The following is a 27,684-nucleotide window of genomic DNA, read 5'->3' as shown; positions in this document are numbered from 1 at the left end:
ATACTCTTAATTAATTCACACATGCTACCTACCGGTAGATCTTTGCAAACAAATGGCTCAAATAATTTTCTTTAGGAAAAAGAACACCCGAAAGAAGTGAAGAAGAAGTGGGACGTGAGCTGCAGAGCAGCGAGGAGGGTGGCATCGGAAGGTTTCGCGAGAGAAAAAGAGGCGGCAGACTTGAAGGAGGTGGTGTTGGACTTGGAGGGGCCGGAGGACTTGGACGAGGAGGCATTTTCCTTGCCGCAGTGGTTGTACCCAACCTCGTCCACCTGCTATCTGCCACAGTGCTCCCTCTCTGCCACTAGCACCACCGCCCTGCTATCCAGATCCACTGGTCCTCGAGGTCAGGGAGGCCGGATTGCCAACGAACTCCACCACCATGATGAAATCCGCCAATCCCTAAGGTGGAGGCTAGAACTGCCCACCAACTCCACCACCGCCACCAAATCCACCAGCGCTTGGGAACTAAAGGTGGATGAGGCAGCTACCAACACATGGGAACAGAGGAGGCGGCCGCCGACACATGGGGAAAATTAGGCGAGGAGACAGTGTCCGGGGCGGAGGGCAGTGAGAGCGAATAGGACTGTTATCTCGGCCCGGGATGTTGTCGTGGAGGTTGGCCGCAGCAGAGCTAGCGATGGCTGAAGATGGATGGCAACCGGTGAATCAAGGAGGCGATGAGATGGCAGCCAATGCTGGGGCCAGAGGAGGTGGCTATCGGCGACGAGGACAGCATCCCCGGTGGAGCTGGTGGTGAGCGGAGCATTGTGGATTGACTAGGGCAAGAGATGTGATCACACGTGGGGTCTCCATGGAGAGGAAGATGGAAGAATCGGGAGGAAGGATCCACCAACACTTGGGGGGCAAATTTGAAGAGGAGTCGGTGGCAGGGCGGAGGGTAGTGAGAGCGAATAGGACGGTTATCACGGCCCAACAACGCTGCCATGGACGCTGGCCATGGCAGAGCTAGCGGTGGCCGAAGATCGATGGCAACAGGAGAATCGAGGAGGCGATGAGATGGCAGCCGGTGCTCGGGGGCGGAGGAGGTGGCTATCGGTGAAAAGGACGATGCCCTCGCTGGAGTTGATGACGAGCGGACTGTTGTGTTTGACTAGATGTGATCAAGCGTGGGGTCTCTGTGGAAAGGGAGATGGAAGAATTGGAAGGATAAGGATATGGTGCTTGGTCTCGGTGTGTGGTCTCACTAGAGATGAAAGATAAGGTGGTATGGTGGTTAAACTGGCCAGTGGCAAGTAAAAAAAAGATCCGTTAGAAATGGTTTCTCGTTTTTTACGGTTGTATTTATCACCAGTAAAAATGAGTGCCCACATGGTTTATATTTCAAAGTGTTATATTATCTTTAATGGATTATAGTGATGGCCTGTCACAGACATCTGTGATGGTCAAAACCACCACCCGTCACAGATGGCACCACACGTCATCTCTCCCAATCTCATTTCAAACGGGTGTTTTTACACTTGATTAGAAGCTAGTCTTCTAAATTTATTCATACCTGCGCCCCGCATAATCCTAATTAAATGTCATGCTCTTGCCAATCAGCACTAATCTTGAAATCATAATCACTAACAATAAAACATACTAATTATCACTAATTAGTTACTAATGATCAATGTTAGCGAAGGTGGATGAAATTATTTGGATACACTCATCAAACATCTTTAAAGAATATTTCTTGGGTGGACACCCTATCCATGGCCGGATTTCTCGCCCACGAACCAAACACTGTAAAAATCCCAATGACCTCTCATTAACTCCATCCACCCAAAGCTTGACAATGCATATATACAACGTCCATATGTGAATGAGAACTGATGTTCGTTTATTGAATGGTATTGTGCATCTACTAGAAAAGCTATTTATTTCATTGATAGTGCATATGTATTGTGATACATTGGTCGACATCATGGTAGACTCACTTTTCACAACAAAGTCAAACTTTAATGTTCAAAATCATCACCAGTTACTAATAATCTGCAATTATCACCAACAATCGTTAATAATAACTGAAACATCGCTAATTATACTTAATAATTGTTATTTATTACTACCAGATGTCAATTCCTGCCAATAACAACTGATAGTTGCTAATGAGTACCTAGACAACCTTTATGTTCGCAATAATTACCACCAAAGAGGAAATACTTAATCAAACTTCCGTAAGGTACTTACTTAAAAGGTGATCTGTTCATAAGAAAAATATTGTGTAAAAACCCTGGCATTCATCAAGAAGAAGGAGATCGATGCAAAACCTATGTGAACCAGGAGAATATGGGTGCTAGCTTGTTTTGATGCCCCAACTGCAGTAGTTTCCTATATAATTGTTTGATATTATCATCACCATCCTAGCCAGTCGATCTCACATTTAAATCACATATATAGTCCCATAAATATTATGTTTATTTGTTGTGATAAGCCACACATCGCATATGGTATGGTTAGGTAAGGATAGTGGAGGAAACAACGTCTATTTATCCCTATTAATATTTTTTTTATAAATTTATAGAATTTTTAGGGTCAGGTTTTCACTGTGGGCCTATTTGATACATGTCTATATATAGATCGATGCCGAATTTTAAGTTTGTATGAAAAGTTATATTAATTAAAATTTTATATTTTATCTAATTTATCTAAAGTAGAAACAAAATAACTCATTTAAATATTATTTGTAGAATTCAAATCCTTGAATTCAGGGTGTGTTTAGTTCACGAAAAGAAAATTTTTGAGTGTCACATTGGATGTGTTGACCGGATGTCGGAAGAGATTTCCAGACATGAATGAAAAAACTAATTTCATAACTCGCTTGGAAACTACGAGACGAATCTTTTGAGCCTAATTAAACCGTCATTAGCACATGTGGATTACTATAGCACTAATGGCTAATCATAGACTAATTCCAAAGATTCGATGTAACGTTTTTGGAAAAAAAAAAAGGAACTAAACCAGGCCTTGTAGTGCTAGAAATGACTAAGTTCCTAGAAATCTTGGATCGGAAGCTATACCAAACAGACAGAACCTCTAGTTTTCACCGGATATTCCTCCGATCCTAGTCAGTGAACTGCCAAATACTCCCTAAACAAGCGAGAAACACCCCTCAGACAAGCTCTTCATCGGCACGAGGCCATTGCCCATTGGCAAGGTGGCAACTTGAAGATTGATCTGACTCACAGGATTATCCCTAGTCGCAGACCGTCAGTCCGTGGGTTTGAACAACATGGAACATACCACATCTGCATACATTGCATCAAATGTGCCAATGCCCCTACTGGGTGTAGTGCAATTTGGCCACAGTACAAGGTGAAGCATGCAAGTGCCCTTGTTGAGCTATATAACCAACGCCCCCTTGCAATGCTAGGGGAGAGGAGGAGGGGACCCGACTATACCCAACCCACCAAGTACCAACAGGGCTCATCACTTCACACTTGTCACTGCTGCTCACTACTCCTGAAATCCAAGCTTGATTCACCTCTGCCCATTTGGCCACTCCTGCTGCATCGTTTTCTGTTCGATTTTGCAGCGCAGCGGCATTGATTGCTCACGGTTTCTTGGAGCGAGACACATCAGTTCATCGTCACTCATGGGGGTAAGCAAGTGTGATCTTTGTCTCTGCAAGTCCAAGCTAAGACCATGTGATATTCTTCAATGTTTGTGTGGCACAATGTAGTAGATCATTTACAATTCTGTTTCGCCTTCGTCTGCGCCGCAGATCGTCAGCTGGGTGCAGGGGAGGCTGGGTGGGAGGACGTCGGCGGCGGCGGAGAGCAGAGGGCTCGCCGCCGGCAACGGCAATCCTTCGGTGGTCGCGGCGGTCGTTGCGGCAGGCAAGGAGAGGAAGCATCAGCAGGTTGTTCCTGACGATCTCGCCGGCGATCAATGGCCGACTCCGGCGACTCATCTCTTCTCCATCGGCACGTTGGGCAACGACGAGTTGCCGGAGCAGGGGGAGGAGGAGGAGGACCTGCCGGAGTTCAGCGTCGAGGAGGTGAGGAAGCTCCAGGACGCGCTGGCGAGGCTCCTCCTGCGCGCCAGGTCCAAGAAGTATTCCGAGGCCGTCGCCACCGCCGCCGCCACCGCCACCTGCTGCGGCGGCGGCGGCGCGGACAGTGGCCTGCCGCTCGACATGTTCCTCAACTGCCCTTCCAGCCTCGAGGTGGACAGGAGAGCACAGCGCGATCACGGCGGCGGAGGCGCCGCCGTCGGCCTCTCGCCGGGCACCAAGATGATACTCACCAAGGCCAAGGACATTCTCGTCGACGGCAACACCAGAAACACCACCACCAGCGGCGGCGACATCAAGAACAAGTCATTCAAGTTCCTTCTCAAGAAGATGTTCGTCTGCCATGGCGGCTTCGCGCCGGCTCCGAGCTTGAAGGACCCGACGGAATCATCAATGGAGAAGGTATAATTTCACACACAGCGAAAATGCAATCAATTCATCAGTCTCACCTAGCGATGAAAACAGTCGGAAAGCAGTCTCAACCATTTCCATAATTATGTTTTTCTCGGAAATAAAATCGAAAACCGTAAAGTCAGAAACGAAAACGATATCAGAAATATCGGAAAACCGGAAACAGAATAATACAGCCGGAAACATGTCGGTACAGATCAGAAACCGGTAACAAATACGGAAACATTAAACTATAGAGAACATATATTTAATTTTACATAAGTATGTTATACGTGCAAATAAGTTCAAGCTATACTATATAAATTATAAATTAACTCCATTTTAGCCATGCACTCAAGTTAGGGATTTGATTGAAGAGTCAATCAATCTTCTAAGCTGTGGGTAAAGTAGAGACATGCCCTACAAATATCAACATATTTAGAAATACGGTAATTACCATATTATAAGAAACGGTAATTTCCATAAGAATATGGTAAATACGGAAACGATCGGTATAACAACAAAACCATTTCCGTTTCCATTTCCATATTTTTTACCATTTTCATATTTTTTTCGGTCGATTACCATTTTCGTATGGCTCGGCCGATAGAAAGTCGGAAACGAACGCCGGTCAGCCGGGAATTTCCGTTACCGTTTTCACCCTACTCTCACCATGCAAGGCCCATGTCTCTGAACATTCTGTCAACCCTGTTCCATGGATGACAGTTTCTCCGAACGGTGCTCGGCAAGAAGATCGCTGCCCGGCCGAGCAATTCACCGGCGTCGAGGACATACTTCTTGGAGGGTAACAATGCACATGGTGATGACCATCGCCTTTGTCGCCGCCGTCGTCCTCGTTGCGGCGAAGAAGAAGAAGAGGAGGAGGAGGAGAACAAGGGGGAAGAAAGTTGTAAATGGGACAGGACAGATTCTGAATGTAAGTAGTAGTAGCACACTAGGTCTGATGAACTTGAGTTTGCACTCACAAACTTTTCATTACTCAATGGGGATCCTCTTGTTTCTTGCAGATATTGTTCTTGAGATATGAAAGGGGTGTGTGAGTGTGACAATTGAAACAGCAGGAGCAAGCTGGTGTGATGTATAGGTAAGAGCTATGGCTAACTAGGCCAGAATGCCAGATACATCTTGATTTTCGTTGTTGCAAAAAAAAAATATTTATTTGACCATAAGACAATGTTGACAGTTTACTTGTTTTTCCCCTGCAGATACCTGGTAAAAAATTAATCAGAATGGAGAAAGAATGGTGAGATCTCCTAGATGACAACTCTGCCCACTTGAGTTCTTTTTGCAGAAATGCATTAACAGAAAGCACTGGTCAAGTACCAAGCAGAAATTGGGGTTGCACATGAGACCTCCCAAAAATTTTGAGTTACATTTTGCACACTTCGAATGTGAATGTATATATATACCTGAGTTTCTGAGGTGAAAACATATTTTTTATGCCATCTAAAAATGGAAGTTGCCGTATATATATGATTCAAAAATCATGTGGGCCTTGGTCTTTGCTGAAGTTGCATGTTGGACAAACTTTACGAGAATATACCGTACCATTGGTACTTGGGACAAGTATATATAGCCAAAACAGGAAAAACCAACCTGCTGCAAAATGTGCAATTGGGCGTTGCATCGGAAGCAACTGACCGGCACATTTCTGAATGTTCGTGCACTTCTCTGCCTCTCTTGGGTTAAAAAAAAAATTTGGCAGAGAAGTGCAACCAAAGCAAAGGTTTCTGGAGGCCATTGCCAAATGGCGATGCAACGCTGCCGCATCGTGGCCAAATATTCGCCATTCATGATGCCGGCTTGGGTGATATTTTACCAAAATTTGATATTCTTTGCAAGTTTTGGTATCACCAAATTTTATATGTGTGTTTGGATTATTATCAAGATTTTGGTAATGTAGATTTAGCGTTGTTTGGTTTATTACTAACAAAGTAATTACAAGAAAGCAGGTCTCATCGTTTGGCATATGACTTGCAAGTCGCTAGCAAAATTTAAATGTTAAAATTTATTTCGAAGTTGATTTTGATTTTTTTTTTCTCCATATAGTTTATTTTTCAGTGATGGCTCATAAATGCTAAGGATATGTACGTAAAAGTTTTATCCACAAATTAATTTTTATCGCTAATAAGACGTTACCACCTATAATCAACCGTAGGCCAGAACCCCAACTTTGGTAAAATCTTGATAAAGTTGGCAAGTTGTTACTCCCTCCATCCCTAAATGTTTGATGCTGTTGATTTTTTTAAACATGTTTGACTGTTCGTTTTATTCAAAAAATTTAAGTAGTTACTAATTCTTTTCTTATCATTTGATTCATTGTTAAATATATTTTTATGTATACATATAGTTTTACATATTTCACAAAAGTTTTTGAATAAGACGAACGGTCAAACATGTTTAAAAAAGCCAACGGCGTCAAACATTCAAGGAATAAAGGAGTATTATTTTTCGGAGGAAGTTGGCAAGTTTTGATACCAAACAAAAATAGCTTGTAGTTATCTATGTTGATAATGACCGTTTCTTGCAAATTATGATTCTACTATACAAAGGTGACTGATTAATTTCAACAATACTTAGTTGAAGGTTCACGTTAAAACAACTAAACCTCGACACTGTTTATCTCTCTGTCTAGTTTTATTTGGCACAGAGCATTTTGAAATGAATATCATACACAGGAACGATAGCTCGATCGATGATGCAGCACGACCGACAGCACGACTATGATCCTGAAAATATCGTTTTTTTGAGACAAAATCATCCACAGTACAGTAGAGGCACACTCTTGCATGAGTCTGCTATAGAGTGCAAACTAGCAAGTGCTGTACTGTGGGTGATTTGTCTCAACAAAACAGTTGAGGATAATAAGTGCATGTTCAGATAACACCCATATATTGCCACATTTTTTTCGAAACCTTTGAACAAGTGTGAAACAATTCGCAATGGCAAGTCACACCTTAGACGAGGTTTGGCTTTGAATCTATGCCAGGTAAAGCAAAAAATGTGGCAAGCCAAGTAAACCAAAATACTCATCTAAATAACTGTATGGTGTGCTTAACGTTTGGTGTCAAAGTGCAAGTACCATGAGCACTTTCAGAGAGTTTTTGGCAGCTATACCTCCTCATAGAATCAAAAGTTTCTCCAATCAGTAAAACTTTTTATTCAAATTGAGAAGCTATAGCTATAGATTTCTCAGAAACTAGTTCTCACTTTTCTTTGGGTGCAGCTGCATTTTGCTCCTTGAGTAGACACCCTTTGCGCCTGCCCCCGCTATTTCAGAGATATTTAACTATTTTCCACTCATTGATGTGACATTTAACGATTTGTTACTGAACCCATAAATCATAGCCGTACGAATACCCACATGTCATAAACTGAGTAACAATTTTTTAAATGCCACACCTTGAAAGTAGAAAATAGTTAAATATCCCACTATTTCGGTGTACCAGGTACGATATAGACAATATTATCGTACATCAGCCGAGAACAGTTGTGCAGCTGTTATACCAGATCATGCAAAGGGCAACTACTTGTGTAGAACGACTGAACGGGCATGTGACAAAGACCTCCAAAATCAATAGGTACAAACCAACAGGGGGCAACTGGCCAAAACAAGTCCAACCAAGATTTAAATCTCATGATAATACCAAACGCTGGTTCGCAGTACACTCAAGGTCCATAGACGAAACATAAACCATTGGGAAATTCTGATGATGAGCATATAGCATTCCTCTTTTAGTAAGGCTGCCTCTGACAAGACTCCATTTTCTGCAACAAAAATATATACAGCTATCAGCTCACAAAAACCAGGAATAAATACTTAGAGGTAAATATCAGTCAGGTTTTTCTGGTAGGGTAAAGAATCTGATAATAAACCAAATCAACTTTGAAGAAAGTAAGTGACATAACAGCCACCATTGCAGCATATCAGATCAACACTCAGGAAACCATAAGACTACTACTCCTTCCATCCCAAAATGTTTGACGCCGTTGACTTTTTAAAAAATGTTTGACCGTTCGTCTTATTCAAAAAATTTAAGTAATTATTAATTCTTTTTCTATCATTTGATTTATTGTTAAATATACTTTTATGTATACATATAGTTTTACACATTTTACAAAATTTTTTGAATAAGACGAACGGTCAAACATATTTAAAAAAGTCAACGGTGTCAAACATTTAGGGAAGGAGGGAGTATATAATTGGACAAGAGATCATTAATTCAGGCATACGTTGTAAGTCCCATAGATCGCTGACTAGAATGATTCATGGCAACTTGAGGTTATTTAACGAAGTTTTAGATGACTGATGCTGATGTGCACAAGTACTTTTGGAGAAAAAGCAAAGGATAGGTACACATTGATTTCCAGCCAATTACAGCTATCAAGGTTTATTCAAAAATCAGTTGTGAGCCATTTCCAGTGACTTTTAAGGACAATTTAACCCTGCTTACATCTTGAATCCGAATCTAGGTCATACATATGGCAGTTTATTTTAGTTGGCACCAGCACTGGTTGCTCTAAAGACTCGTACGCACATAGGTCCAAGAATTTTATTACACTAATTAGAGTTTTGCATATTCAATCAAACCATTAGTTTCAGTTATTTGGAAATCCAAACTAAAAGCACCAAACTTGCCAAGGAACTTACAGATTTTGTTGAAAGCAACAATGTCACAACTCTGAATAAACTCATTAGCTGGTTCCGTGTAAAAATAATCCTCAATGAGACTGTCCACAGAAACAAGATCGTCCACAATGGTCATCATAATTTGCAACTTCTTGATGCCATATCCAACTGGTACAAGTTTGGCTGCAAAAATGATTTTATGTTAGAAAATGAACTATTAAACCATAAGAGCACATATTAGTACTGGATTTATTAGCAGAATAAAATTGAAGAATAGAGTCACATACATGCACCCCAGAGCAGGCCCTCCATCTTCACATTCCTCACAGCTTCCTCAAGCTTTGCCATGTCTGTTTCGTCATCCCATGGCTTTACATCTAGCAGAACCGATGATTTCCCAGCTAAAATAAAGGATAAGTTAGTAATAGATTTTTGGCAATATTTTTTATATATCATATAGCATTGCCTCAATATTAAATTTTGGGGCTAATAGCATAAATGCAGCTGAATGAGAGTGAAATTCACCAAGCATGATAGTGATAGAGATAACAATGAGTAACCTCCGTTTCAAAATATAAGCATTTCTATGTTCCTTAGCAAAAGCTAAGTTATAGGGAAAAAAATTCTCTTTTAGTCACTTCAGTGGTCAAATTTGAATTTTTTTGAATTGCTTAAATTCCCTTCCCAAGCATGTCATTAGCTGAAAATGTACAGATTCCCTTGCATTGGAATCAGTGCCCCAGAAACGCTTATATCATGGTAAAAAAAATTGAGTCCTAGAAATGCTTATATTTTGGAACGGAGGGAGTATTTATTATGTAACTTCAGAATTTTACTCTAAAAACAACTAAGCAAATGTGCAGCTGAAGAAGATTTGAATGCTATAAACTTTCTTAAATTATTACAGCCAATTTTATGAGTTTTTCAAAAAACTAACTGGGAATTAATAAGCCCAAGGCCTTAACCCTCCTCTTTTAATCACCTTCAACCATTTGTCACTACCTAAAAGTAAGTGCCTCAATGCAGCAATGGGCAGGGACCCCATAAATCAATGAAATACATACATTCTTTCTTCTTTCCAGAAGCCTTGACAGCTGCGGCCCGTTCTTCTGCTGCTTTCTTCTCCTCTTCAGTCTCCTCACCAAACAGATCAACATCGTCATCATCTTCTTCATCAGCTGCTGGTGCCTGGTATTAAATCTTATACTTAGCACATTCAAGATAGCAATATTTAAACTTTCTTCAGTGTGATACAAAACATGTCACACAAATTGGATACGACTGATATTTCAATCATGCAGGCATCCATCATCAAGCATAAGTTTCATACCACCGCATTAACTCTTGCCCCTTAACAAGCAACTACAAAGCCAATTTTTCCCTGAAAAAAGTGTGGCAGATTTTTAACCTTTTGGTCAGCAGTTGGAGACACAGAACAAGCAGTTGACTCAACCTTCACACCTTCACCCTCTGCGGTAACTCCACTGCAAGGTTGATCAGACTCACATTAGCTCCATGGGATAATACAACTAGAAAGCAATGCAGTGGTACACACAAATGTTCTTTCAAGCACGCACCTGGATCTTAGGAGAGCACTGATGTGATCATACCACCTTGTGACATTGACATAGCTTGCTGCGGGAGCAGAAGGAAGTGAGGTGAAAACAGTCATGTCATCCTTTGAAGCCTGGTACCTGAGGAGAAAAGGTTTGGTTTAATAGAGCGTAAGAACAATGTGACACATTTAACAAAGGAGATGACATGTATGACAATATCTCCTACCCACTGATGTAGCTGCGAGTAAGGAGGTACTCATCAAGCTTCTGGAGGCCTGCCTCAGAGTTGACATTGGACAAAGTAATCGCCATCTGGTCACAACAAAATGTATCAGGTGATCTATATGCATATGGGTTCGAAAATAAATTGACAGAAAGTTGCAAGAAAGACCTAACGATAATTCATGCAGCAAAGATAGCATCAAACAAACATCTCACTGACCAACAAGCAAAAAATGGTGTCTAAAAAACCAACCATCGAATCACTAACAAGTAACCAGGACGTTGTGCTATCAATACAGATCTAATCATACCTATATTTCATATAGAGCTCCATTGACATTGTAAGCAGAGGTGAAGTGCAATGGTACTTACACACACAAATTCACATGAGGCGTCATTTTTACCTGAACAAATCATGAGAACAAGAATGAAACCCATCAACCCTACAAGCTACGAATTGAAATCCCCAACCCAGCAACATCGGCACCGAATCTAGCTACAAGGATTATCATCCAAGAACGAGTATCCTATCCGCAACACAAGGATTTCGATACAAAGTCACAGGCATGGAGAAATCGAAATCGAGAAGCGCACGCGACAGCATCAAAACCTATCGATGACGAAGAAGATCGGACTGCTAGCAGACAAGACTGCCGAGAGAGGTTAGCTCGCTAAGGTTCACATACAAGGCACAGAGGAACGCTTCCAGATCTAGGAGAGAAGCTAAGGTTTAAGGCAAATTCGAGGGAAAAAAAAAACAAAAAATAGGGGGTGTTGGGTACAACGAGAGGGATGAGAGAGAGGATGTGCACGCGTGCGGGCGCTCACCGCCGGAGAGGATGGATGCAGCGGGACGCCGGCGACGAGCTTCTCGCGGGATGGAGAGCGGCGGCGGCGGCGGCGGGCAAAGTCGCGAGGAGATCGACGACTAGTAGTAAAGTAGGGTTTAGTTAGGGCGTCACTCGAGGACTGGGGCTAAATTATGCTGGGCTGTTGTCTGTATGGGCTTTCAGAAGCCCGGGTCTGAATCCACTACGGGAAGAAGTCAGGAACAAGTCCACTTTGACTCCCTTAACTAGTGAACTGAATCTGATTCGTGTATGATGGAAAAAGTCCAACAAAACTCCCTCAAAATATACGTCGCATCTAATTCGTATCCCTCAACCACAATACCTGGTATAATAACTCTTCAAATATTAAACCCAAGAATTAAAAATTTACTTGAGAAAAAAACATGGGGTATGAGGCATGTGTGCTTGTTTTCCTTTTCAGATTGGCCCTGCTCCTCAAGTAATTTTTCAATTCGTTTTAAATTTATACATATAAAGTTTATACACGTATATATAAAATTTTATACATACAAAGTTTATATATGCAGGTGCCATCTATATACGTACACATATAAACTATATACATACACGTAAAAACTAGGGTAAATTGGACCCGTGCCATTACAAATATACATATTTAGATAAATTCCATTACAATTCGTCTATTCGTAGTCGTGCCACTTGAATTCTACAAAATTGGGACCGTACCACTTCCATCATATTTTCCATCCATCTCCTCCCTTTTTCTGTCTTCTTCCTTCTCTCTTCCCCAACCACGCTGCCACCCGCACCCACCGCTAGAGCAGCGGGCGCGAAGATGGCGATGACGGGCGTGGGACTAAGACCACCTTATCAAGTTGTGTGTTGTACTCTACTTGAGCTCAAAGTTATGCGTTGTGAAGTGTGAAGGCCTCCTCGTTTTATATCTTGAAATGACGGTTGTATGGCGGTTGTGGAGGTCAGTGCGCCCTTGACCGTCATTGGGGAACTATCAGGGACGTCCACATGGAAGGCCAGGATCAGAGGCGCCAATGGAGGTTCGGGCGACCCCTGGGCCCTACCTCCTGGCCTATCGTTTAGCCAGAAGACTGACTGGTGGGTCGTTATGGAGATTAGGACGAGTTGGTCCCATTTTAAGTCGGTTTTGACTAACTTGTGCACCCCCCCTCCCAATCCTTGTACTCGTGCATGATTGGTTGGAGGTTCATTTTAGTCGTATGTCGGGTTTTCTCCTTAAATAATGTGTGAAATCTTATATTCAAATTCATTATATTTTAGCCTTAACAAAAAAAAGACAAAATCCTAACAGATTTTTACCCTCAAAACTGTTAGTCTTTTACTTTTTTGTTACGGCTAAAATATAATAAATTTGAATATGAAGCTTTGCAGATATGTGTGATACTATAAGGAGTAGATGTCCATTTTTTTTTTAGAATTCTTCGTGACATTTGCTAATTAGTGTGCATGGAAAGCTTATGTACATAGGATATATTCCCTAAATAACCTACATACATATATGTCGACGGGTGATACCCGCGGACCGTATTCTGATGGTATTTGGTACGAGGATCTACACGATACAACATCAAGTACACATGAGACAAAGATTATACTGGTTCAGGCCCCTCATGAGGTAATAGTCCTAATCCAGTTTATATGGGATTATAGAGAAAATCATAGAGATTACAATAGAAAACATTGGAACCTTGAGATTACTGACAAGATCCCTATCAAGAACAGCTCAACGAGATCCACCGGCGAGTTGGTTTCGAGTCCTCCGGATTGCTTCTTTTATGGCGGTTGTCTTGCGTTAAGATTTGATGACTTACTCCCCTCAGGGGTCCTGTATTTATACCGTAGGTTATCTTGACCTCAAAGTAGAACTCGGAGATACCTTTCAACATGCGGGATCACAAATCTCCTATCTCCTCCGAATAGGACTCTAACACCTTCTATTTGGGAAGACGGTTTCCTTGTGGATCGATCATTTTCCTTAGTTTGGAGGCTACCTTCATGTATACCTGAGGATATATCGTATTCGTATATCCCACGACCCCAAAGATATAATGTATGCCTTATTTGTAACCCTGAAAATATATTTATCAAAACTAGTGGAAGTGGTTAGTAGTAAACTCCTACCACTAAGTTTTGATAATATATTTGATATATTTTATTTAAGAGGTGATGGTTAAAGTTTGCACTTAACGACCGTTAACAGTCATTACGTGGTAATAACTGGTAAATGTGGCAGCATGCATCAACTGGTTTATGATGGTTTAAATCATTACAAATGCTATGACAAATGCCATATCATAATAAAAGTTTGTGATAAACACCTCCTTTTGACACAGGAGGTGATCACAGACACACCTTCTGTGATGATGAATTTTGTCATAAAGTCTTGTGTGCACCGAATATGATTTGTAGTGAAAGTAGGCCATCATAGAAGGCTAGTTACCTTGTAGTGTTAGCTAGGATAGCAGAGGGAAGTTATGGAGGCAGGATATTGGAAAGCCCACATAAGGTTTGATGTAGTGGCGTCAAGGGGTTAGGATCCTTCAGTAGTAACGCTAGGTAGAGGTCATGGTGAGCGTGGAACATGGCATGACAGCGACTCTATCACGCACAAACGATTCATGAGAGTACATGAGGATGGTCGGGGAGAGGTAATTAATGGTAGGGACAGTGATGGAGCTTTCACAATAAATTGGAGGATGCCAATGTGAGAGTATCATTTAAAGTAGGGGTTGCTATGCTTTTTTTTAATACTTGAGTATAGAGACTTAGGCTCCGTTCGATTCCATGGTTTGGAGGGAAATTTTCAGTGCATGCAAAACGAGAAAACTCATTACCACATGATTAATTAAGTATTAACTATTATAAAATTAAAAATAGATTTACTTGATTTTTTTAAATAACTTCTATATAGAATTTGTTTTTTCTAAAATGCACAATTTAACAATTTAAAAAGCGTGTTAACGGAAAATGAGGAAGTTGAAGTTTGGAATAGGACTGTCAAAAAAGCTCGAGGCTTGCGAGCTGCTCGAGCTCGGCTCGAGCTCCAGACGAGCTGAGCCCGAGCCTCTCCCTAAGCTCACAAGCTTTGTCGAGCCGAGCTCGAGCTTCTAACGAGCCTAGTAATATATCATTTTTATTGTTATTTAATAAATTAGGAGATCAAATATGTTATTTGTATGTCTTATATTGACATAATATATTTATTTTATTCTTTTTTCCTCTTCTATTAATATGATAAACTAGAAATTAATTATTTTTTTAAAGATTACCTTTGAAATATATATTTTTTACTTAAAAATCAAGCTCGGTAGTCGAGCTCGAGCTTTCCGACAGGCTCGGCTCGAGCTCAGCTCGAGCCTAGGCTGACGAGCTCGCTCGAGCCCGGCTCGTTGACAGCCCTAGTTTGGAGTAGAGAAAAAGAACTGGGCCTGAGGGACTTCAATGTAATTTTCCAAAGTTGGGGGCCATAACCAAGGTTTGCCTCTATGAAACTTTGCCACATGGCAGGGGGTTGGACTCCTAACAAATAGGGAGGATGGAGCTGGGAAAGTTCCCTCGATTCAGAGGGTGTGATAGGAGAGATAGGTTGGAGGGGTGTGTAAAATTTTGCTATAGGTGAGGGGATATGGGGTTGGCTGAAGATGCTCTAAGAGTTGATCAATGCGATTACTCCTATTGCTTCCTCTCAACTTTTATTCCTTATTTTGTCCCTTTCATTTCATTTTCACATAATTGTTTTCAAGAGAAATGTCTATCTTAGCCTCATATGTTATCTTCTCCCTCGCCATTCTTCTTGGCATTCTTCCAAACTTTAACTTATTCGTTTTCCGTTAGCATGCTTTTCAAACGGTTAAATGGTGCATTTTTAAATAAAAGTTTTTTATAGAAGTTGTTAAAAAAACAAATAAATCTATTTTTCAAATTTATAATAGTTAATATTTAATTAATCATGTGCTAATGAGGTTTCTCGTTTTGCGTGCAACAAAAATCTCTCTCCTAAATGGGAGATCGAACGGGGCCTAAGGAGGATGCAATGAACAAATGCCCTGGTGACAGAGGAACAGATGGGGGCAGTCCCAACTAGATGAGATAGGATACAAGATAACAATATAATATAATATATAGTACATCTTCCATTTTATATTATAAGTCGCTTTGACTTTTTTTTACTCAAACTTCTTTAGGTTTGACTATAGAAAATTTAGCAACATCTAAAATGCCAAATTAGTTTTATTAAATCTAACATCGAATATATTTTGATAACATGTTTTTGTGTGCTGGAAATGCTATTACATTTTTCTATAAACTTAGGGCCCCTTTAAATCGCAGGAATGAGAAAACATAGGAATAGGAAAAACGCAGGATTTTGATAGGAATGTAAGTGTAAAACAGAGGATTGCAAAATACAGGAAAAACACAGAAATGGTTGTTTGATTGGACCGCAGGAAAAAACACAAGAATTAGAGGAGAGATAAAGACTCAAAGGAAAGTTTCCAAGAGGTTTTACCTCATGTTAGAATTCCTCCAAAACTTGCATGGCATTAGGCAATCCATAGGAATTTCATAGGATTCCATAAGATCCATTCCTTTGATTCAAAGGACCATATAGGAAAAAATCCTATAGGAATAAAATCCTCCAAAATTCCTATGAATTTCCTTTGAATCAAAGGGGGCCTTAGTCAATTTTAAAGAAGTTTGATTAGAAAAAAAATCAAAACGACTTATAACATGAAACGGCGGTTGTAGTATATGGGCCATGTGGCTAAGGTGGTAAAAGAACATGGACGGAGAGAAAAAAAAATGTATTAAAACGGTCTTTTGATGCATATTGGACAAATAAATGATAAACTTAATTCTAATGGACAAATAAAGAATTTATGTAGAAGAATGAGATCACATGTACCACTTAACTTGATTGTTCAAGTTTGGTTAGGAAAAAGCAAAATTTTCCATTTGTTGCGTTGTGCTAAACAAACACACCACTTGCACACTTTGTATCGGATACTTAACACTTTCGACCAATATTTTCGAGACAGGACTTCATGGTGCTCAAGCTGCCTGCAACTCAGAACCGATCGAATCTCTTGTGCAAATGCTGAAAGTGCAGCGATGATGACGACGACGATGAGCTCAGGATAAGAGAGAATAACTGAAAAGTGATGTGATCATCAGGAATTCAGGGCTCTGCAGTGATCGATTTTTAGGTAGAGTATGCTACCTACGAATGTTAAGTGGCAGCAGGAATAACCTAGCTTATATAGGCTTTACGAAATATAAGCCCTGCAATTTCAGCATCGGGTGACCTTCCAGATGTTCCAAGTCAGAAGTGTGCAGTTTAGCATACTGAACAAGTGAACAGAAAAGGAGAAGGGATCAAGCAACCAGGCATCATCTACCCAAGCGTGTCGATGGCAACGATTTTGCAAAGATCCAAAGCAGTTTTTGTTCAAAGTTCATACTGAAAGTCTGAAACACATATCGTCTTAAAGTTAAAGGAGAGAAAAAAGACAGACAGGAGAATTTAAACATTTATCTTCTAAATTCACAAAAAAATTAAATTTCGAACGAGATAGTTTTGTGCCCCAGGAGAGGTCCGAAATTTTGAACCAAAACTGCATCCCCTGCATTTGGCCAAATCTCCTGAATAATGGAAAGTACAAGAACAAAGGTGAACAACAACAAAGGCTCATGCCTCCAATCATGAAAGCACCACCGCTACCATCAACAACCGCATATCCTATTTATCATAGCTCTGATGCTCATGCTCTTCAGGGATTCGACCAGTACTGCCCAATCCATGATCGCCACTGCTAAAATATATAAGCTAGTAGTAGTAGTACCACGTAGCATAGCATATATCTGAACAGGTGGTAATGTTCAGATGTTACGTTGTGAGTTGCTTCCTTCTTTCTCCTCCTGTTTTTTGTTTGTTTTTCTTGTACGGTGCTTGGATAAGATTAGTCACTTAAACTTTGGCAAAAATGCTTCCTGCAGATTGGTCACCTGGACAAGTAGTGGAGCAAGAACAGTTGATTCTATACGTCGTCGCAGCAGCATGTGTTTCTATTGATCTGCCTGCTTTTACAAAGGAGCAGAGAGCAGGATAAGATGACGGGTAATAATAAGTTAATGCCACGATCGATCACCTTTGCATCGTCTGAGTGCTGGGATTTGCAGCGAAAAGGTTAGCATATCGGAATAAACACAGGGATATGCTGTGCCTGCTGTCCCTGTTGATGCCCAGGCTATGTGATTGCTAGTTATATATACTTATATTAGTACTAATTAAAGTGGTGCCATCCTGATGGAACGTGATTGGTAGTTGCATAAAATAGTTTTATGTGATAATCTAGAGATTTGGGGTCATTGTTTCGCCCAAAAAGTCATTACCATGAGTTCATTAAAATTTCAGAACACAAGAGGATTTTCTGATCAATATTAAAACCTAGCTAGGCAATCAGAAACAAGTTGCCGAATATCTTCTTCTTGCCCTCCATCATTAACATATATAAGTAACCTGCCAACCTGAAAACTGATCACAGGAATGTAAAGCTCAAATATCTGAAATGATGTGACCACCTGATCACACTGACAAAGACCACAAATTCATGTATGGAAAGCTCTAACATGTCCATTTTCTCTTCAAATTTTTTTGAAGTAGGTGAAATGGAAAGGGAAATTTACAACGTGAATTAGAATCATTTTTTCAGTTCTTGCCTGATTCTCTGGAGTAAACAATAGCCACCCAAATAGTCTCTGAAAACCGAAGACTTCTTCTAGTTCCCCAAGTTTCATTCATCGACAGCCGACAGGCTGTGTGGTCATTTGTTTACACTAATCAGTCCCTTTCTCCACATTAACAGACTTGGACTACTTTAAATCTTTGCATAATGTGATCTTATGGAGTCCGTTCGCATTCAGTGCTGCAGTTTTGGCATTTCGGAAGGAATATCCGGGGTTCATTTCTAGAGCACCAACGAACAACTTGACCTTCCAGTCATCTGCTGACAAAGTCCATTGCTCTGAAAGAATATTCTTGTCATCTTCCAAACAAGAACACGAAAAAGGCGCCGGTATATATGTATCTTAGAAGACCGGAATTCTTATGCTTCAAAAGTTTTTTAAAAAAATCTACTACTTCTGCATAATTGTTCTTCGGTTCAAACCTGATGTCGTGCGAGCAGCGGTTCACCGCAGTATATTCGTTCCCTTGTAAGAATCACCCTGCAAAACTTTTCATAAACCTTGGATAAAATTTCACCAGGCAAACACTGGCTGTCGAATTGGTTATTGCACCTCGAATTGTCATCAAGCATTAGTCACAGAACTGATGAGAGTTTTGAATGATGAGTTGACTTATCTGGAACAGTGCAATCACTTTTTTAACAATAAACGTCAATGATTCTGTTCAGCATTGCATCGATCTGTCAGTATGCCGTCTTGCTGTGTGCTGTTCTTGTTGCTGCTGGCCTTTGACTCGTCAAGAGCCACATTTGAATTTTCTCTTTTGAAAGTATGTGGATTCTGCTTACAAAGGCATACTGTCCTTTACAGTTGATGTACTTCCTCGTTCAGGGATCAAGAGGGCAACAAGCTAGATTACATTGGCAAATCACATTTAAATTTAAATTCTTGCGGTAATCGGGAAATCTTAGGATTCAGAACAGTGTGGGACATGTAATGATTTTTTTTACATTTTCCTTACTTATGTCTAATCAAACTTTTACACTGAAAATTTTAAGTCCATTTCTGTAGGGGTACATTTCATGACAAATTTGTTAAGATGTAACCCAAATTCGGCGTAAAGCCTTTTCCTTTTTTTTGCTTAAAGTACGGATGCACAGGTCAGTATCACCTAATCCTTAAAATGTGAAAAGTTAATACACCCAGTAGCAAATTATGATCATTCTTTCGACAGTAAAAAAATAAAAATAAAAGTCTTGCTATAAGGCTACTACTGGGAAGCATAATAAACACGTGAATCCACGAGAGAGAAAATTGAGCACCTGTGATGTGCAATCTAGTACTAATACTAGTATTTCTTAGTTATGGCCATCAAGAACCATTGGTATTGATCTCATTCGTTACATTATTTACTACTCCTATTAGTTAGAGAAACTATGATAAAAACACACACCAAAAAAACAAAAAGAGAAAGACAACATTACAGATTTGTAATTACATGTCTGTTCTTTTCGATTTCGATTTCAATTTGCTGCCAAAAGAAGAAAAAAAATTTGACAATGTTGCAGCTCGTCGCAATATGTGGCATTTGCCGTGAGATGACTACGTGGGGATGATGAGCGGCGACGACGGCGGCGGCGGCGGCGGCGGCTGGACGGACTGGATGAGCCAGTCGGAGTCGGGCAGCGGGGTCATCGGCGGGAGGGAGAAGTGGCCGTAGGTGGAGCTGCCGCTGCGGACCTCCTGCATGGTGAGCAGGGCGGCGACGGTGTTGCGGAAGATGGCCTGCTCGGCGGCGGCGCGGGCGGCGGCGGCGGCGGCGGCGGAGGGGGAGGGGAGGGAGGGGAAGACGGCGTCCATGATGGCCTCGCAGTCCCTGACGAGGCTGGAGAGGAGGTCGGTGGCGTAGAAGGGCTGGCGGAGGACGCCGGCGATGACGGGGAGGCGGAGCACGCCGCCGGTGCGCTTGTCGTACTTCTTGAGGATCTTGGCGAGCCCCGTGTAGTTGATGCTGCTGTAGTTGAGCAGCAGCACCATCTCCCCGTGCAGGTCCACCACCTCCCTCCGCACCCGCCCCTCCATCTCCGCCGCCGCCGACGACGACGACTGGATCCTCTCCTGCAGCTCCTGCACCCATACACATATCACTCATTTCCATGGCCGACCGATCGACGCGAGGAGGGAGGAGCAAATTAATTGAAGTATTTATTGTGTACCCGCTGCCTGATGACGAAGTCCTCCTCCTGCTCGAGGAAGAAGGCGTTGAACTTGTCGACCTCGGCGTGGAGGAGGGCGAGGAAGCGGGCCTCGGCGGCGGGGTCGGGGGAGGAGACGGCGTTGAGGCGGCGCTTGAGCTCCTTGTAGTTGAGGAAATGGTCGCGCCACTCCGGCAGGCTCTCCTCGATCTGCCTCTTCAGCCGCTTCCCGAACTTCATGGCCGCCTCCTCCTCCTCGACGGCCGGTGGAAATTAAGTTGGTCGGAGTTGGGCTGCTGTAATATCCAATCTACCGGCGAGGTGAGCGCGGCGCGCCGTAATATAAGAGCGGCGCGAGGCTCGGCGTGGCGTTGGCGTTGGCGTTGGGAGGAGAATATGTTGGAGGATATGCTGCTTCACGTGCCCCCTCTCGCACATTTCAAGTGCAGTGTTCAATGTTTGACGGACCTTTTTTTTTTATTTGAAACTTTTTATGATTATTACTTTAATTGTTTTTCTAATTTTTTTTATAAATTTTTTAAATAAATTGAACGATTAAATTTTGGACACAAAACCCATAATTATACTTAAAATTACTATGAAGTTGAAACAGTTGAAGCAGTGCTTGTGGTCGAGGTTTTCAAGGACCATGTGTAAAACTCATTACTACTGCCAGTTTCTACATGACAAATTTGTTTTCTAATCTATAATTTTAAAACCATCCCGATTACCGTCTGTAACCGGTTGGGTTTATCTTTTTATTTCCCTTGGCTACTTTATAATTAACTTTTATAAGCATAATAAATGATACTCTCTCTGTTTCATATTATAAATTGTTTGTTTTTTCTTAATCAAACTTTATTAAGTTTGACCAAATTTATAAAAAAATATAGTAATATTTCAATACAAAACAAACATATTATTAAAAATATATTCAATGTTACATTTAATAAAACTAGGAAGGTAGCCTGCGCATTCGCGCGGGCATGCATCTTGGGCTGCATTTGAAAATGGATCATATTCATCAGATAGCCTCTGCTATATTTTGAAAGTATGTTTTCTCAACAAATATTCTTTGTTAGCATCACATTGATAATTTCTCTAAGCTATATACTACTATAGTATTTAATTAATTTATATAAGCAATTATCTATTATCATCATCATCATCTAAAAAGGAGCTAGACCAAAGATGCTTATTAAATTGAAAGCAAGGTGTTTCTTTTTCCTTTTTCATTGAATGCTTTGGGCCTCGTTGGTGAAAACGTAAGTGTCAGAGTTATGGATAACACATACCCAATAGTAATCGACTCAGCTCGGCGGTCCCACCATAATGCCAAGTCTTATATAGAATCATACCTCGTATATAGAAGGAGTTTCAGATAAGGAAGGACAAAAGGAGTTCTACATGGACACTATAAGGACTACTCGGATTGTATCCATATTGGTCTCTCTAGTTCTATTTGGACAGGGGGCATCTTTGGCTATAAATACAAGACCCCCTAGAAGGAGAGGGGGGACACAAACCAAGACAAGTCAAAACAAACCAATACACGCCACCAAATATCGACATCAGAGATTAACCTAGACATAACTAATCTGGTGCCATCGAAGGCTGTCAAGAGGGATATAGCGCTATTTTTGATCTCCGCAAGTACTTCAAGAAGGAAGATTACCCCGTCGTCGACTACGTATTGGTGCTCATGCCGCCAAATCGACGACGATTAGATAAGCCATCCCAATTATTATACTTGTGTGATTCTGATGAATAAGAGCAACACTGGCTTCGGCCAACATGAGTAGGGTTGTTACCTTCCATGAAGGGGCCCGGACCTGTATAAAAATCCTTATCTCCGTCTCTTTTACTTCAATCTCGTATATACCCTGGTACCAACGATCCCCATATCATGCAAATACCATGGTCATGATCTAAAACGTCAATAGTAAGTCCTAGCTAAACTCATTGTTCCTTTTCCTCCGCCATACGGTTTTCATGCGGCTCCTAGTCACCGTGTTGAGATGTGGTCATTGCACCTATGAAGATTGCCTTGTGATTCATCGTAGTGGTGATCACATTTTTTTGTCAAGCTTAATTAGTCCTATTTCCATGTCTTGTTATATCGTAAAATATAAATGGACTCCAAATTTAATCCTTCATGTGTGTGTGTATAACAAAAATATATTCAAAGACGATTAATGTTCATATATAGAGATGATTCACCTTTTGAATGGTAAATGCAAAAAAACGGAGATACCTAGAATGCGTAGAAGACCAGAACAACATGTTACTAAAACTACATTAAGCACCTTCTAAAGTCAATTAGATGGTGATACATGAAATATCATTTAGGTTGCTTGAATATTTTAGCACATTTAAAAAAATCACGAAGTAATCGAATTTACCTTTATATAGTAGAAAAATACTATTTTAAGGACCGTTAATTTTTTTCCCGACGGTACCACTTACATATGTTTCTTTTGGCTTTGTCTTTTTTATCTACGTGCTTTCCTTTCCTTCCGTCAACTGTAGGTAAGATCATTATATTGTAAAAAATCCTATTATAAAGACCATCAATTTTTTCTCCGACGATACCACGGACGCAAGTTTTTTTAATAAAAAATATATAATATGGTTTAACGATTGGATATTATATATTTTTATTATAGATTTTAGTTTAAATACATAGTTATATTTATCAAATAATATATTTTATCTTTATATTGTAGAAAAATCATTTTTTAAAGACCACCATTTTTTTCCCGATAGTACCACAGACGTATGTTTTTCTTGGCTTTGTATTTTTTATCTCTTTGCTTTCCTTCCGCAACAGTAGGTAAGATCTTTATATATATATATATATATTGTAGAAAAATCCTATTATAGAAACCGTCATTTTTTTCCCCGACAATAGCACGGACGTTTGTATTTTTACTGTCTTTTTATATCTCCGTGCTTTCCTTCCAGCAATAATAGGTAAAACTATTGTTTTGTTATCAATCTTACGTACGTACGCAGGGGGAACAGTGGTACCGTTTGTATCGTCCATAGAGGAGGAAGCTATTATATTTAATAATTTAATCTAATAGTGTAAAATAACGGATCCACCAATTTAAGTGAAAATCGACAGTGAGATTAGACTATGCCATGTGGCGACTTGACAGCGTTTGTAGGAGTGCCACGTGGTGGTTTTAGAGCGTTTGTAGAGAGTTTAATGGACTTTTAGTATATAATAGATAGATTAATTTGATGTTATAGATGTTGCTAATTTGTTGAGTTGTAGATATTGCTATTTTTTGATAAATCATATATTTTTCAATTGTCACTTAAAACACATGCATTTCAATACCTTTTGTAGTGCGCTGGATTTGTCTATTTTGCTTTTTGCTGTATAGATCAACTGTGGATTCAATATTTTTAAAGATCATGGATTTTGTTATATCTGTGTTGGTCAAATATTTTTACAATTCGATATAATCTATTTTATTGAAATTTGAGGAGTGAGAACAAAATTAGTGCATATCGATTCTGGAAATCAGTAATAATAAAGGGGGTAACGCACGAGATCTAAAGTAGATGGATGCATGGGGAGAAAGGGTTTAGACAGTTTCAAACCCTATTAACAAGAGTTAGGACCCTACTCTTATTTAAGGATTGTATCCTTTGGGTGTTATATTGATTTGACGATCATGTTACGGCTTATCTTGCTATGCTTTTGGAGGGCTTCATATGCACCTTATATAGGTTGGAGGGCAGAATTATAGAGAGAAAAATCTAGCCGTACATGATACACTACTAGAAAAATCATTTGTTGCCACGAAAAAAATCGTGGCATCAATACTAAAATTGTAGCAATAAATACATGTTGCCACAATTTTAAAATCATTGCTAGCCGTGGTAATAAATAGCGTGGTAATAGGTTATTTCAACGATTTTTATTTAGTGGTAATAAATTTAGATGTTGCCACGGAATGGATATGGCAAAAAATCATATTGCAACACTTGACATCGTTGTAATAAAAATTATTGCCACCACTCCATATGTGGCATTAGTTTTACATACCAAATTAAAAGTTCAAATATTAATCTATCGTCCTATCTATTTATATTTATTTCTTTATACCATGTCTTGGCTAGGATTCGAACCCAAGACTTATGCTTCACGCATGATCTCCTTTACCAACTCATCTACGCATCAATTCTGTTGGAATATGCATATCGTTCCATTTGAGCCTACCTAACTAAGATTTGAATATCTAAAAGATTTCAAATAAAAAAGTTATCAACTATAAAATTATAGATCTCGTCGAGAGCTACAATTTCCATATAAAATTTGTCTCAATCCGTATCCATATGAAAAAATTAAGTTCAATTATGAGATGACAATTTTTTTATTGCAACGAATTTGTTGATCGTGGCAAAAAAAAAAGTAAAAAGTACCATGTATTATGTAAATTGCCACAAAAATTAAAATTGTGGCTATAGAACATGTTTTTTGCAACAGCAAGATTTTTGTGGCGATATCTCATTTTCTATTGCAACAAAAGTACTAAATAAAACAACGATTGTAGATCATTGCAATAAAATATAATTATTTGCCACAGAAAAATTATCATTGCAATAGTACAATATATTGCTACGAAATATTTTTTGTTGTAATAATTTGGTGGCAATAGCTCAATTATCTTGTAGTGATATCAGTTTTCTAATCTATTACATAATAATATCCGATCGAGGCTCTATGTTCTGTCATAGTACACAAGACAACATTGCGATCGAGTACTACTCTATTACATAATACATTGATCCGGTCCACCTCCTATCTCTAGTCGAATATAAAGGTTGTATGAGTACCCGGTATCAATATTCTCCACAGTGCTATCAGCATAGCTGAAAATTATACAGTTCCTTGCCATGCCTGCAGCATGTCAATGGCATTGAGTAGGTGTAGCAATTTGGAGAGCATAGTGAGCAAGAAAAAGGCAGCCGTTGCAAGCACAATCGGGGTTTGCAGCAAGTGGCAGCTTCTCTTGCATGCAGGGCGACTTTTTTGAGTTTGCTCATGGTTGCGTTTTGTGGCGAAAATGATAGAAAAAAAGGATGATTCCAAGGGATCTTCCTACAGTTATACTACTTGTATGCGTTCGTACGTAAGCTGAGTTACAGGTTGCGAGGTTCTTTTATTCCACTCTGAAAAGAAAGGCTTAGTTTTCTCCGAACTTGTCTTCTACATTTCAAATTATAATGGTACGTCAATAATTGCGCATATAGTTTTTGATATTTGATAAAAAAATAGTTTCTTTTTTAGTTTGAGATTTTTGTTTTACAGTCTTTGCGATCCTTGGGACTGATGCCACGCTACTTTTACTTGAGAATTCGACAAGAGGCTAGCTGGCTAGGTTTAAACAATCGGTTTTCATTCTAAAATTTAATTACACATGGAGATCAAGGCATCACATTAGAGTTTTCAAAAAAAAAAAGGAAGAAGAAGGGCCTCACATCAGTTCTAGAAAACCAATCAAAATTCAGGAACAACTAACACAGAGTTAAAAATGGTGTTAATTTCTTTCTCGTGAAAGTTGAACGCCAACATGATTTGAAATGGAGTATGTTTTGAATTCTATAATCTAATTATGTCTTTAGATCCATTTTTAGTTTTTCTTCTACTGTGGTCTGTGGATTTGTTCCCATGTCTTAACCCTTGCTAAAAAGAAGGAACTTGACTTTAATCTTGATATTACAATTTCATCCATGATATGAAAATTCTGATCGATGTACATTTAGATTTATCAAATATCGGGAAAAAGTTATAAGAGACCATTATTTTGAAATTCATCCTGACATTGATAATACAAAATATATATGTTGTACTTTCAGCTTCTGACGTTGATAGTTTGCAAACATCTGCTCATATATACTTATACTAGAAATTTTATATAGTTATTGAGAAAGTATCTAGAGGTATATCAAAATTTTAAACTAAAAATTTTGTTACAACGAGATACCTAATAGCTAAAGGTACCTATAGAATCATGTGATCATTAATCTTGGTGATAAACAATTGTCAAAGGTTTGCCGATGTGTTCATTAAGGGGGAGATTGTAGAATCATGTGATTGTATATCGACTTTTTGGGAAAGAAAAGTTAGGGTTTGCTACGAGACTTCGATTATAGTTCATGAGTTGAGAGATGAGTGCTTTTGATGCACTGTGTAAACACGACTTGATGAAATAAAATGATCTACTTTCAAGAGTTTCGTCGAGATATTTTTTCTGGATCCCAATGGTCATATCGACATCTGACGAGCGGTCTAACCGGTGGCAAGACGACGGTCAGACCGACGGAGGTACTGAGGTCAGACCGACACATACGTCGGTTAAACAGGATGTCCATTGAATTTCTAGGTAATTTTTATTCCGCTAAAAGTTTTTTTTTTCACCCTATCATTTACCCTCTCTGTTAAGTATGGTTACTTATGTTCAATTCTAAATTATCAAGTTTTACTTTTGATACGTGGCCTTTTTTACCGGATCTATTCCTGCCACGTCCACGTCCTCTGTCTCCAGCAACTAGAGCTGCATCATCTTGTTCATTATTGAGAATAGGCCTTTTCTCACACCGTACCAGTTCCTTTTTAAGTAAAATTACCCTACTTATGCACTTTAGAGATTTCGCTCACATTATAATCCACATTCATAAAGAATGCAATTTTGATATATGATTTCAGAATCTGTCATAAATAAAGTAAAGAAATGGCAATCTCAGAACGTCCTTCCGACATGATTATTTCTCCTTTCTCCCAAATACATATTCTCTGCCATGTAAAGATAACCATTGAAATGTTTAGGTGGCTGTTATGAGCTCTTAGGACAGGACAGCGAGTTCATTCCCAGGCATATCCGGCAACATCACCATTTGGTGATTCATCACAGAGAAATTGCGCCCAATTAATTATGTACATATATTACATATCAAAATCTCTTCTTTTTTTTTTTCCAAAGATCCATATCTCTGTTAGAAAAGTCTCTATAAGAACACTAATACGACAAAAATTGTATGTGGCCTTTGCTTTATCAAAAACAGGATACATACTCGTGAAATTCTTATTCTTCCATCAAGTCTT

General features: G+C 39.7%; 3 protein-coding genes across 3 annotated transcripts; 1 reads left to right on the top strand and 2 right to left on the bottom strand.

The window, feature by feature from the left end:
- Nucleotides 1–3,451: 3,451 nt before the first annotated feature.
- On the top strand, nucleotides 3,452–5,435 carry LOC112938341 (protein NEGATIVE GRAVITROPIC RESPONSE OF ROOTS). The gene is made up of 3 exons (XM_026024407.2): nucleotides 3,452–3,604; nucleotides 3,728–4,420; nucleotides 5,135–5,435. Exons 1-3 carry the CDS (start codon nucleotides 3,599–3,601, stop codon nucleotides 5,351–5,353), a joined length of 918 nt encoding a protein of 305 aa, XP_025880192.2. The 5' UTR covers nucleotides 3,452–3,598; the 3' UTR covers nucleotides 5,354–5,435.
- A 2,133-nt stretch (nucleotides 5,436–7,568) lies between these two features.
- On the bottom strand, nucleotides 7,569–11,789 carry LOC4333079 (elongation factor 1-delta 2-like). Its single transcript, NM_001402177.1, has 8 exons — nucleotides 11,666–11,789; nucleotides 10,842–10,927; nucleotides 10,637–10,753; nucleotides 10,468–10,543; nucleotides 10,124–10,247; nucleotides 9,347–9,460; nucleotides 9,081–9,242; nucleotides 7,569–8,197 (listed from the first exon to the last, which is right to left on the bottom strand). Coding segments are annotated over exons 2-8 (681 nt in total). The 5' UTR covers nucleotides 11,666–11,789; the 3' UTR covers nucleotides 7,569–8,195.
- A 7,908-nt stretch (nucleotides 11,790–19,697) lies between these two features.
- LOC4333078 (SPX domain-containing protein 5-like) lies at nucleotides 19,698–20,973 on the bottom strand. The gene is made up of 2 exons (NM_001418331.1): nucleotides 20,586–20,973; nucleotides 19,698–20,496 (listed from the first exon to the last, which is right to left on the bottom strand). Exons 1-2 carry the CDS (start codon nucleotides 20,802–20,804, stop codon nucleotides 19,972–19,974), a joined length of 744 nt encoding a protein of 247 aa, NP_001405260.1. The 5' UTR covers nucleotides 20,805–20,973; the 3' UTR covers nucleotides 19,698–19,971.
- Between the last annotated feature and the right edge of the window lie 6,711 nt (nucleotides 20,974–27,684).

This window comes from Oryza sativa, chromosome 3 (assembly GCF_034140825.1).
Source record: "Oryza sativa Japonica Group chromosome 3, ASM3414082v1".
NCBI classification, from domain to species: domain Eukaryota; kingdom Viridiplantae; phylum Streptophyta; class Magnoliopsida; order Poales; family Poaceae; genus Oryza; species Oryza sativa.
This window is presented reverse-complemented; position numbering and strand designations above follow the sequence as displayed.